General features: G+C 41.0%; 1 protein-coding gene across 2 annotated transcripts in view; it reads left to right on the forward strand.

Annotated features, from left to right (window-relative positions):
* Positions 1-13,033, forward strand: part of LOC109870890 (Krueppel-like factor 12) — a 157,877-nt gene that overhangs the window by 56,545 nt on the left and 88,299 nt on the right. For both annotated transcript variants that reach the window (XM_020461579.2, XM_020461580.2), the window contains exon 2: positions 10,888-10,969. In XM_020461579.2, the coding sequence (XP_020317168.1) occupies positions 10,904-10,969 (66 nt within the window). In that variant the 5' untranslated portion in view covers positions 10,888-10,903. The remainder of the gene's footprint in view (positions 1-10,887; positions 10,970-13,033) is intronic.

A 13,033-nucleotide genomic window follows, 5' to 3' on the forward strand; every position in this document is an offset into this window, starting at 1 on the left:
GGTCAGGAAGCAGGTGCAGTCGGTGAGTTTAATAGAAATTAAAATGGGGGAAAAAAGGATTAGCATCTAAACATGAATCCAGGAAACAATACTACCTAATGGGTGATACAACGGAGTGCTAGATGAAGGGGAAGTAATCAGGGAGTGATGAAGTCCAGGTGTGCCTCGTGATGGGGTGCAGATGTGTTTAATGATCATTTGTGGAAAAAGTACCCAATTGTTATACTTGAGTAAAAGTAAAGATACCTTAAAACTTGTTAAGGATAGGGGGCGGTATTTCCCCTTTGGATGAATTGCGTGCCCATAGTGAACTGCATAAAAATCTGTCCTAAATTGCTAATATATGCATATTATTATTATTATTATTGGATAGAAAACACTCTGAAACTTCTAAAACCGTTTAAATTATGTCTGTGAGTATAACAGAACTCACAGGGCAGGCAATCTTCCAAACTAGTTTTGGAATCCTGAAAGTTGGGGCAACTTTGACATCATCGCCCCCTCCCTTCCCAACCAGTTATGGATCTGGAAATACTTCCTATGTCTTCCACTAGATGTTCTCATTCAGTAGAACATTGAATGGTGCATATGCTGTGAACTTTGACCCTGTGGGGTGAGTAGTTCTAAGTGTCGCAAAGATTTTCATGTGCGTGAAACGCGCGCTTGGGAAAGAGAGCTTCCTTTGTTCCAGTCAGCCCCAGATGAACTAAGATTGTCCGGTTGGAATGCCATTCGTTTTGTACGTTTATAATATCCTGAAGCTTGATTCTGCACTTAGTTTGACCAGTTTCGTCGACCTGTAATATGTAATTTGGAAGTTTTGATGCGCAAATATTCTGGACCAGAAGTCATTTTTTTGGACATTTGAGCTGAAAGTGGTAGCATATGCTACTACATGGACACTAGAATTGAACATTATGAAACCAAACAATGTATTGTGTAAGTATGACTCCTTCCACTACATTCTGATCGAAGACCATCAAAGGTAAGGGAATATTTATGTTGTAATTTTGTATTTCTTTTGACTCCAACATAGCGGAGAAATATTGTTACGTCTGAGCGCCGTCTCAGATTATTGCATAGTAAACTAATTCCGTAACGTAAAAAAAAAATGTGACACAGCGGTTGCATTAAGAACCAGTGTATCTTTCTAACTATATGTAGAACATGTATCTTTAGTCAAAGTTTATGATGAGTATTTCTGTTATCTGGCGTAGCTTTCTATAATTTCTCCGGACATTTTGGAGAATTTTCTGAACATGGCGTCAATGTAAACCGAGATTTATGGATATAAAATGCATATTATCGAACAAAACATAAATGTACTGTGTAACATGTCATATTACTGTAATCTGATGAAGATTTTCAAAATGTTAGTGAATGATTTTTCTTTTAATCCTGCTTTTGTCATTTTATCTTTTGTTGGACAAAATGGCTACGTTTTTTCTTTGTTTTGTTGGTGGTCTAACATAAATATATGCTGTGTTTTCGCTGTAAAACATTTTAAAATCTGACACGCTGGGTAGATGAACAAGGTTTTTATCTTTCATTTGAGGTATTGGACTTGTTAATGTGTGGAGGTTAAATATTTCTAAGAATATTTTTGCAATCCCTGCACCACTGTTTGAGTTGAACGGGGGGGTGTAGTTCCCGCTTGGGAACCTATAGGCACAACAGGAAATGAAAATGAAAATGACTGAGTTAAAAGTGAAAGTCACCCAGTAAAATACTACTTGAGTAAAAGTCTAAAAGTATTTGGTATTAAATATACTTACGTATCAAAAGTAAATGGAATTGCTAAAATATACTTAAGTACCAAAAGTAAAAGTATAAATCATTTCAAATAACTTATAGTAAGCAAACCAGACTGCACAATTTTGTTTTTTAAATTTGTATTCACACTAATAATTTTGAAATTAAGCATTTGTGTTTAGTGAAGCCACCAGATCTGAGGCAATAGGGATGACCAAGTACTTTTGGTTGTCAGGGAAAATGCATGAAGTAAAAAAATCCATTATTTTCATTAGGAATGTAGTGAAGTAAAAGTAGGAAAAATATCAATAGTAAAGTAAAGAACAGAATAGAAAAAACAAAAAACAACTTAAGTACTGTTTTAAAGTATTTTTACTTAAGTACTTTACACCACTGTTAATGATGGTTGCCAGGTGTGCGTAATGATGGGTTGCTAGGGTTGGTGGTTAGTAGACCGGCTATGTCGAGCACCGGAGCGGGAGTAGACATGACAGTACCCCCCGGACGTGCGGCTCCAGACGCAGGATGACACTGGCCAGGGGAATGGGCCAGTCGGCAAAGGTGGAAATCTCAGATGTCGACTTCCGTACTCCTCCAATTCCACCAGGTACTGGAGCCGACCCCCACGAAGCAGGGAGTCCAGGAGGTATCTAACAGCATCGGAGGGGATTCCCTCGATGTCCAGGGGAGGTGGAGGGGTGTCGTGGGGGAGACGCCATCAGCCAGGGGAGCGGTAGTCAGTGGGAAGCTGTAATCAGTATGTTACCTCATTGACCCTCCGGAGGACTTTGAATGGCCCCACAAATGGCCCCTACCCTGCTCCGCTACGAGCAGGGTAGGCGGACCGGGAGGTTCTTGGTAGAGCCGTAATCTGCCTGCTCCTATTGGAGGCAGCATTCCAAACTTCCTCGGTGTGCCAGAACCACTCGTCCACCGCAGGGGCTTCGGTCTGGCTCGGGGTCCACGGGACCAGGGTCGGGTGATACCCCAAGACACACTGGAAGGGAGACAGCCCGGTGGAGGAGTGAAAAAGTGAGTTCTGAGCACACTCTGCCAAGGGAAGGAACCGGGCCCACTCCCCCTGCTGGACCTGACAGTGACTCCTCAGGAACCTCTCCAGCTCCTGGTTGGTCCTCTCCACCTGCCCATTGGACTGAGGCCGGGACCCGGATGTGAGGCTGACCGTGACACCCAGCTTCTCCATGAAGGCTTTCCATACTCACAATGTGAATTGGGGACCATGGTCTGAGACCATGTCCTCCGGAAGGCCATAGTGCCGGAAGACCTGCTGGAACAAGGGGCAACGATTCGGGAGGGTAGTACTCAGGAATCGTGGAGATGGGACAGGGCATTGGCTTTGATGTTCGGCGAACGTCAGCGTAATGACAGGGTGAAATTGAATCTTGCTTGGCGCGGGTTCAGCCACCACGCTGTCGGTATGTACTCCCAGGTTCTGATGGTCGGTGAGGATGAGAAACAGGTCTGTGGGGCCCTTCAGCCAGTGTCTCCACTCACTTCTTAAATGCCAACTTCACCGCTAGGAGCTCCCGATCACCGATGTCATAGTTCCTTTCTGTGAGGTAGTATTCTGTGACAGAGACGCAGGGAGTCAGGAAGCAGGTGCAGTCGGTGCGTTTAATAGGAACGAACATGGCATGAATACAAAAACAGGAGTAGCATCTAAATATAAAAACAGGAAACAATACTACCTAATGGGTGATAAAGGGGAAGTCTGGGTGTGCCTCATGATGGGGCGCAGGTATGCGAAATGATGGTTGCCAGGTGTGGATAATGATGGTTTGCCAGGACCGGTGGTTAGTAGACCGGCGACATTGAGCGCCAGAGCAGGTGAGCGGGAGTAGACGTGACACCCCCTTTCATACAAATGTTTTCAGAATACTCTAAAATCTCAGGATATAAAATTTACTTGGAAAAAAATGAAATAATGGCAACAAGAAAAAAGTATATCTACGAATTATGTAAAACATCACAGCACCATTTTAAAATATATGGCACATGGAAACCAATCGAGGGTGGTCTATGGTGATAGGTGGGATGGGCTGAGAGTAGCTGAGGGGTGGGATTAAAGAGCTTATGTTTGGTAATGCATTATTTTTATGTGACTGCTTTATATAAAAATAAGTATGTATGTAAAATGTATATGTAGCAGAAAAGCTATTAAAAAAACAAAAAGGTAGTTGTCCTCCGAAAGAGAGGGGCGGTGGAAGAGTAAAAACAAAAAGGATGTCTCACGATCTACTTAAAATCCACAAAAAATATTAAATACTTAGGATGCTTAATGACATACACTACTCAAAAAAATAAAGGGAACCCTTAAACAACACAATGTAACTCCAAGTCAATCCCACTTCTGTGAAATCAAACTGTCCACTTAGGAAGCAACACTGACAATACATTTCACATGCTGGTGTGCAAATGGAATAGACAACAGGTGGAAATTATAGGCAATTAGCAAGACACCCCCAATAAAGGAGTGGTTCTGCAGGTGGTGACCACAGACCACTTCTCAGTTCCTATGCTTCCTGGCTGATGTTTTGGTCACTTTTGAATGCTGGCGGTGTTTTCACTCTAGGAGTAGCATGAGACGTGAGTCTACAACCCACACAAGTGGCTCAGGTAGTGCAGCTCATCCAGGATGGCACATCAATGCGAGCTGTGGCAAGAAGGTTTGCTGTGTCTGTCAGCGTAGTGTCCAGAGCATGGAGAAGCTACCAGGAGACAGGCCAGTACATCAGGAGACGTGGAGGAGGCCGTAGGAGGGCAACAACCCAGCAGCAGGACCGCTATCTCCGCATTTGTGCAAGGAGGAGCAGGAGTAGCACTGCCAGCATGACCTCCAGCAGGCCACAAATGTGCATGTGTCTGCTCAAATGGTCAGAAACAGACTCCATGACGGTGGTATGATGCCCCGACGTCCACAGGTGGGGGTTGTGCTTACAGCCCAACACCGTGCAGGACGTTTGGCATTTGCCAGAGAACACCAAGTTTGGCACATTTGTGCTCTTCACAGATGAAAGCCTGTTCCCCAGACCTGAATCCAAATGAGCACATCTGGGACATCATGTCTCGCTCCATCCACCAACGTCACGTTGCACCACAGACTGTCCAGGAGTTGGCAGATGCTTTAGTCCAGGTCTGGGAGGAGATCCCTCAGGAGACCATCCATCACCTCATCAGGAGCATGACCAGGCGTTGTAGGGAGGTCATACAAGCACGTGGAGGCCACACACACTACTGAGCCTCATTTTGACTTGTTTTAAGGACATTACAGTTGGATCAGCCTGTAGTGTGGTTTTCCACTTTAATTTTGAGTGTGACTCCAAATCCAGACCTCCATGGGTTGATAAATTTGATTTCCATTGATAATTTTTGTGTGATTTTGTTGTCAGCACATTCAACTATGTAAAGAAAAAAGTATTTAATAAGAATATTTCATTAATTCAGATCTAGGATGTGTTATTTTAGTGTTCCCTTTTTTTTGAGCAGTGTATAACTTTATTCCATTACTCATCAATATGAAAGCAGCTTTAATTAAGTGATATACTCTTCCCATATCTCATGCAGGTAGAATAAACCTATTCCCAAACGTTTGTATAAATGTTTGATCATACCAATTACCCCATCTAAGGCATTCATTTTAAAAAGTATATTCAGTCATAACAGACTTTATATGGGCAAATATATTTTCCTAAGTCTGAGGGTGGTTTTAACCTTCCAGACCTGGAATTGCAAAAAATCTCTCCCCAAGGCTTTTACCTATGACATGTAGTTAAACGCACTAAAGAGGAACTATGGTTACATACTGAAGATGCTCATCCCCAGAATCTTTTTACGTGTCTGTTTTCACAGGATAAAGCTAAGAACATGTTTTATTTTTTATTTTTTTTCACCTTTATTTAACCAGGTAGGCAAGTTGAGAACAAGTTCTCATTTACAATTGCGACCTGGCCAAGATAAAGCAAAGCAGTTTGGCAAGTTATAAATGGAGTAAAACAAACATACAGTCAATAATACAGTAGAAAAATAAGTCTATATACAATGTGAGCAAATGAGGTGAGATAAGGGAGGTAAAGGCAAAAAAAAGGCCATGGTGGCGAAGTAAATACAATATAGCCATTAAAATACTGGAATGGTAGATTTGCAGTGGAAGAATGTGCAAAGTGGAGATAATGGGGTGCAAAATAAATAAATAAATACAGTAGGGGAAGAGGTAGTTGTTTGGGCTAAATTATAGATGGGCTATGTACAGGTGCAGTAATCTGTGAGCTGCTTTGACAGCTGGTGCTTAAAGCTAGTGAGGGAGATGTGTTTCCAGTTTCAGAGATTTTTGTAGTTCGTTCCAGTCATTGGCAGCAGAGAACTGGAAGGAGAGGGCAAAGGAAAAGGGCAAAGGAAGAATTGGTTTTGGAGGTGACCAGAGAGATATACAGTGAGGGAAAAAAGTATTTGATCCCCTGCTGATTTTGTACGTTTTCCTATGGACAAAGAAATTATCAGTCTATAATTTTAATGGTAGGTTTATTTGAACAGTGAGAGACAGAATAACAACAAAATAATTCAGAAAAACGCATGTCAAAAATGTCAAAAAAGGATTTGCATTTTAATGAGGGAATTAAGTATTTGACCCCTCTGCAAAACATGATTAAGTACTTGGTGGCAAAACCCTTGTTGGCAATCACAGAGGACAGATGTTTCTTGTAGTTGGCCACCAGGTTTGCACACATCTCAGGTGGGATTTTGTCACACTCCTCTTTGCCACTCCAGGCCCATACCTCTTGAAATTAGGGGGTACTATTTTCATTTTTTGAAAAATAACGTTCCCTAAGTAAACGGGCTATTTTGTCAGGACAAGATGCTAGAATATGCATATAATTGACAGTTTAGGGTAGAAAACACTCTAAAGTTTCCAAAACTGTAAAAATATTGTCTGTGAGTATAACAGAACTGATATTGCAGGCGAAAGCCTGAGAAAAATCCAATCAGGAAGGGACTCTTATTTAGAAAGCTCTGCGTTCCTATGCGTCCCTATTGAGCAGTGAATGAGATATCAACCAGATTCCCTTTTCTATGGCTTCCCTAATGTGTCTAGTGTCACAATACATAGTTTCAGGCTTTTATTTTGAAAAATTAGGCTGAACGACAACATTGCGTCAGTGGTCAGCTGGAGGCTCTCAGAGTGTTTTCTGCGTAAAAGACAAATGTGGCCATTGTTTCTCTCTTTCCTACTAAGAAGCCACCTGACCCGGTTGATATATTATCGAATAGATATTTGAAAAACACCTTGAGGATTGATTATAAAAAAAAACGTTTTCCATGTTTCTGTCGATATTATGGATCTAATTTGGCGTTGTCGTGACCGCAGTTTCCAGTGGATTTCTCAACCAAATGTGAAGTACAAACAGAGGTGTTTCGGCTTTAAAAAATAATCTTTATGGGAGAAAATGAACATTTGCTGTCTAACTGGGAGTCTCGTGAGTGAAATCATCCGAAGCTCATCAAAGGTAAACGATTACATTTTATTGCTTTTCTGATTTTCTTGACCAAGCTGCCTGCTGCTAGCTAGGCATAATGCTATGCTAGGCTATCGATAAACTTACACAAATGCTTGTCTTGCTTTGGCTGTAAAGCATAATTTCAAAATCTGAGATGACAGGGTGATTAACAAAAGGCTAAGCTGTGTTTCAATATATTTCACTTGTGATTTCATGAATATGAATATTTTCTAGTAATATTTTTTGTCCGTTGCATTAGGCTAATTAGTGTCAGTTGATGACAATTGGCCCAGATGCGGGAGAGGGAGTTCCAAGAATCCTACAATGTGATTTTCTGGATTTTTTTCTTCTCATTTTGTCTGTCATAGTTGAAGTGTACCTATGATGAAAATTACAGGCCTCTCTCATCTTTTTAAGTGGAGAACTTGCACAATTGGTGGCTGACTAAATACTTTTTTGCCTCACTGTATATGCAAAGAGATAATAAATATATATATAATCTGTTTGCATGTATATAATGCTGTATATTCCTAGAATGTGTTCAACATTTATGAATGGGTATCGAATTAGGACAATAAAATATCAAATATATATAGTTCGAACCAGCCACAAAACCTTGCTAAGCTAAAGCCTAAGCATTACTTCGGGGAGCTAATGCAAGTCTTAATTTCTCATGCAAGGGTATTCATCACATATGAAGTCTGATCCCATGCCAGCTTTGTTATGTGTGTGTGTTTGTGTACACGTCAATGTGTGAATGTGATTATCCGACGATCCAGACACTTGGGGGTTAACTCAGCCAAGGATGCTCTCTCTCCCCTCACCAGAGTAGTTTCGATGGGGTTCTGAGTGGAGACATGGCCACACATCCTGTTGCTGATGCCAGAAGTGGAGTGTAACAGAGATGTTTAGAGCATATTTGCTTTGCTTTGCTTGCATTCCTCCATGTACTGCCTGCTAAAATAATAAAAACCTGGGTTACTTCAGGTCGGCCTTGGCCAAGGGAGACGGAACATGCATTGTTGTCATTGGCTCCTTCTGAGGAGCCATCTTAAAGGTACCGTGCAGTGTCTTAAAGGTAGAGTAGTTTGAGGACTAAGGAGCTGCCCATATTATTGAATGAGTGTACTTTGTGTCCCTGTTACTGTGATAGGTGTCTGTAGGGTAGAGGTTCAGATTCAGAATCACATAGGCAGTACTTTCTTTAAACATTGTATTACATTTTCACTTAGGACTTAAAAAAAAAAAGATTGAATGACATTCAATAGTTTTCAATGCAGAAATTTCAGAGAAACTCCATTATAACATTGGTATCTGTACTCTAGTATTATGTGGTTCATGTTGTTTCATGTGCTATTCTAGAGACAGCGAAAGCCATAAGCAGTCAATTTCAAAGGGCTGTTTTAACATATAATGTCTCCTTAAACACATTGTCCCTCCAAGAACTGTAATGTACGACTCATTATCGTGTTCTTAGAAGACGTAATCAACTGTGAATGGGACATTCAATCAGGTCATTCATTGTCACACATTATGCTCACGCACGCACACACCATGCACTCACACACACTGCACACTGAATGTACAGGTTCACTGTAAGTCACTTTGGACAAAAGTGTCTGCTGAACAACTAGGGCCGGGATCCAACGCGATCACTGGTTAAATGCATTGCAACTATTATATGCAGCATTTACTGTGAATGCAATCTCTACAAATATCTGCACATCTACCATTCCAGTGTTTAATTGCTATATTGTAATTACTTCGCCACCATGGCCTATTTTATTGCCTTAACTCACTTATCTTACCTCATTTGCACACACTGTATATGTACTTTTTGTTTTGTTTTTACTGTATTATTGACTGTGTTTTGTTTACTCCATGTGTAACTCTGTGTTGTTGTATGTGTCGAATTGCTATGCTTTATCTTGGCCAGGTCGCAGTTGCAAATGAGAACTTGTTCTCAACTGACCTACCTGGTTAAATAAAGGTGAAAAAAAATTAAAAATTAAAACATGGGAACATTGCTTTTAAAAACCTACTGTATAACCCGTGATCGGACTGAATCCCAGCCTAGGAAGCATTAGCTGAAAATCAGAGTCTCTGTGTGAAGGAGAGACCTGGGTCATTGTCAGTATGCATGAAACAGAAGAAAATGTTTGTTTCTCTAGCAATTTGCCTCTCCACCTGTACCCAGCCACACTATCAATGATCCAGAAAATCACTTGTAACGATCTCCGCTGTTCCCCAGTCCTCATGGGTCATAGTGGATTTGAAAAGTGTTTCAGTGTGTTGTTCTTTTCTTGAACTATCTTTTCACCAAAACAATGAAGAATCCCAAACCAACCTCTAGATAAAAACATCTCCAGGGGAAGATTCTGCAGGCTACAGAAACAACCCGATATTCAGATTACAAATACATGTATTATTTTACACTTCCCCCTCCCGAAAACAATCATTGGATTGCCTGCCTATGGAGGTATAGGCAATGCTGACAAAGAAAGTGATGCACAAACAGCTCACTGTGTAAGCATTAAAGCCTTGCTCTACGATTCTCTCTTTCTTTCCCCATACCTGGTGTGATTGATTATATGCTAACAGTGATTTTTGGTCATATCCATGTACGAGCAGAATATTAGGACAAGTCAGCTGGACGAGTCATTGTGTGCTCAAACATGGATAATTGTTTATACTGTATGGATCGATATCTTTGTTACATTGTGTTGTACTCTATGACTTGGTGATAAGCTTGAAACATTCCCTATAGCATTTCTGGCACATATATTGTAAATGGCTGTACTATTTTGCCTTTGTGCAATGCAATCATGATCATTATATACTAAGTTGAGAAGTAATTAACAAAACGGACCATGAAATAAAATGCAAATAATAAATGAGTGTTTTGAGACGTGATAGGGCTCTGGTCAAAAGTAGTCAACTATGTACGCATAGGGTGGCATTTGGGACACATCCATTTGTATGGTTGTTCCAATATCAAATCAAATCGAGCTTTATTTATACTGCACATTTCAGACATGAAAGGCAACGCAATGTGCTTCACAGGAAGAAGAAAAAAAACAACATAGAAATTAATCGGATCTCCATGGTTGTGCTATTGTGCTATAGTTTTATGGGAATATAAATATGGTAATTATATGTCTATTGCACATTGATTAGTTGTAAACATACTGGAACACTCAGACAAGTGACGTCAGTGAACACAGTAGTTTCATACAAAAAAATGTGGCTTGTTTATACAGAGAGAGTGCGGTGTGTGTTCTTAGATGTGATTATTTCTTTGTGTACTGTATGTCAGTGTGTTTAAGTTTGTTTTTGTCAGTGCACATACAATACCTGTAATACCTGTAATATCTATTTGATTGTAAGCATGTGTATGTGTGTACAGTATTTGCTTGCGTATATTTCTATGTGTAGTGTGACTTTCTGTAATTTTGTGCAGTTTACTATTCTGTTAGTCAGCACCTCTACCAACTTTTTTGGGATGTGTGTCAGCTCCAGCTTTTTACTGTATGTGTGTGTCAAAGTGAAACTAAGATGCTTAGTCATGGTCAAACTCAGCGTCCGTCTTACACCTCCTCCCCCTCCCTCTCTTCCTCCACAGACGGCCCGAGAACAGGATGTTAATGCTTGATGGAATGCCTGCAGTCCGAGTCAAAGCCGAGCCCCTGGAATCGGAACACGGGGTAAGAGAGCAGTTTTCCAAACATTTCCTATTTTTTCCTTCCTCCTTTTTTTCTTTCCTCCTATCGACAATAGCCCTACAATCACTCCTGGGGGAGGAAGAGATCGAGAGAGAGAGAGAGAGAGGAAGAGAAAGAGAGTTAGTGACAGGGAGGGAGGGAGGGAGTACAAGGGAAGAGAGTGCGGGGGCTCGGAGGAGTGGTCGTAGAGAGTGGTGGTGAGGAGGAGAGGAGAGGGCTTAAACAGCTGCGGTCAGAATGCATAAAGGACTTACAGTGAGGTTGCTTTAGCTAGCAGGGAGTCCATGTTGGCAGGGGGGCAGAGTAACTGCTTCAGGGAGAGACACAAGGAAAACTCCCAAAACGAAGTATATCTCTCTCTTGCTTCTTTGTCTCTCCTGCCCTCTCTTTCCCCCTTTCTCTCTGCCTCTCTCCAATTCAAAATCAAAACACACACACAGTCTCAGTCTCTCCCTATAAGTCGCTTTCTCTCCCTAACTAGCTGTATGCTGGAATCTGTCTCTCTCAGTCCTCTGCCTAAAGCCAACCAACTCTGTATTTCCATCTATACAAACACTCACTATCATCCCTCCATCTCTCCCTCCATCTCTCTCACTCGCCTACACACAGTCTCTCTCACCCTTCGTTCTCTCCCACTATGCCCCACTCTCCCCCTCAGACATACTTTCAGTTCCAATCCTCTCTCCGTTCAATTCAAGACTGGCATGAAATGTAAGGACATTTCTTCACAATTTGCAACAACTGCGACAAGAATTTTGTTTTAAGTATCTAACAATATGTGTCATAGTAGGATAAGACGTGAAAACAAAGAAAGCTCTCTCTCTCTCTCTCTCTCTCTCTTTGTCACGATTCTCTTAATACTCTTCCTGTAACATAGCAGCCCTCCAAACTGTGTCACCACAATATGCACAAAAAGTGACACATTCATGGGTGTTTGGTATGCTTCATCCTTTGCTTTCCCCTTAATTTGCACAATTAGCTACCTTAGATGGGATGCATACTGTAGTGTAGTAAGTAAAGTGTATGTCTTGTACTATTCCTCGCTGCAAAGCTGCCAGTTATGACGTAATTGCAATTAGTTTTGGCCACTGCGTGAAGTCTCTGTACTGTAACAGGAGTCCAAAGATATACTATATTATTGTTTTTTTCCCAAACATAAGTGCTCTTTAGTCAAAAAATCATCAGCTACAGACATGAAGTGGTCTTCTGCTGTGCTGAAGCTGTTGCTAGGTTACGACAGAGCTTTGTGTAGCTGTTACAGCTGTGTGTGTGCGCAGAGGAGTCCAGCCAATGTTTTATTTTTAGTGATGGCTGTCACCACGATGAATAGTATATCAGTTATCAATAACTTGTTGATTCTAATGCGTTTTGTAATTGGAGATGTAATGTCTGTGACAGGATGGGCTCATTTCTAAATTGAGTTGGGGTCTTTCATTCCAATACAAGTGTCCAATTTGAATTGAATTAGAATTAAAGGAAATATAATTTATGCTGAGCAAAAATGTAAACAAGTAAAGTGTTGGTCCTGTGTTTCATGAGCTAAAATTAAAATTAAAAAAATTCTACACATTTTTTTCATTATTATTATTTTTTTGTTTTTTGTTTTTGTTGACATCCCTGTTAGTGACAATGTTTCCTTTGCCAAGATAATCCATCCACCTGACAGATGTGGCATATCAAGAAACTGATTAAACAGCATATCATTACACAGGTGCACCTTGTGCTGGAGACAATAAAGGCCACTCTAAAATGTGCAGTTTTGTCATACATCACAATGCCACAGATGTCCCAAGTTTTGAGGGACAATGCAACTGGCATGCTGACTGCAGTAATGTCTACCAGAGCTGTTGCAAGATAATTAAATGTTCATAAAATGTCTCTACCATAAGCCGTCTGAGACCAGCCTCCCGGACAGCTGATGAATCTAGGGTTTGCACAACAGAAATATTGTCAGAAACCGTCTCAGGGAAGCTCATCTGCATGCTTGTGGTCCTCACCAGTGTTTTGACCTGACTGCTGTTTTGCGTCGTAACCGACTTCAGTGGG

This window comes from Oncorhynchus kisutch, linkage group LG26 (genome assembly GCF_002021735.2).
Source record: "Oncorhynchus kisutch isolate 150728-3 linkage group LG26, Okis_V2, whole genome shotgun sequence".
Lineage (NCBI taxonomy): Eukaryota > Metazoa > Chordata > Actinopteri > Salmoniformes > Salmonidae > Oncorhynchus > Oncorhynchus kisutch.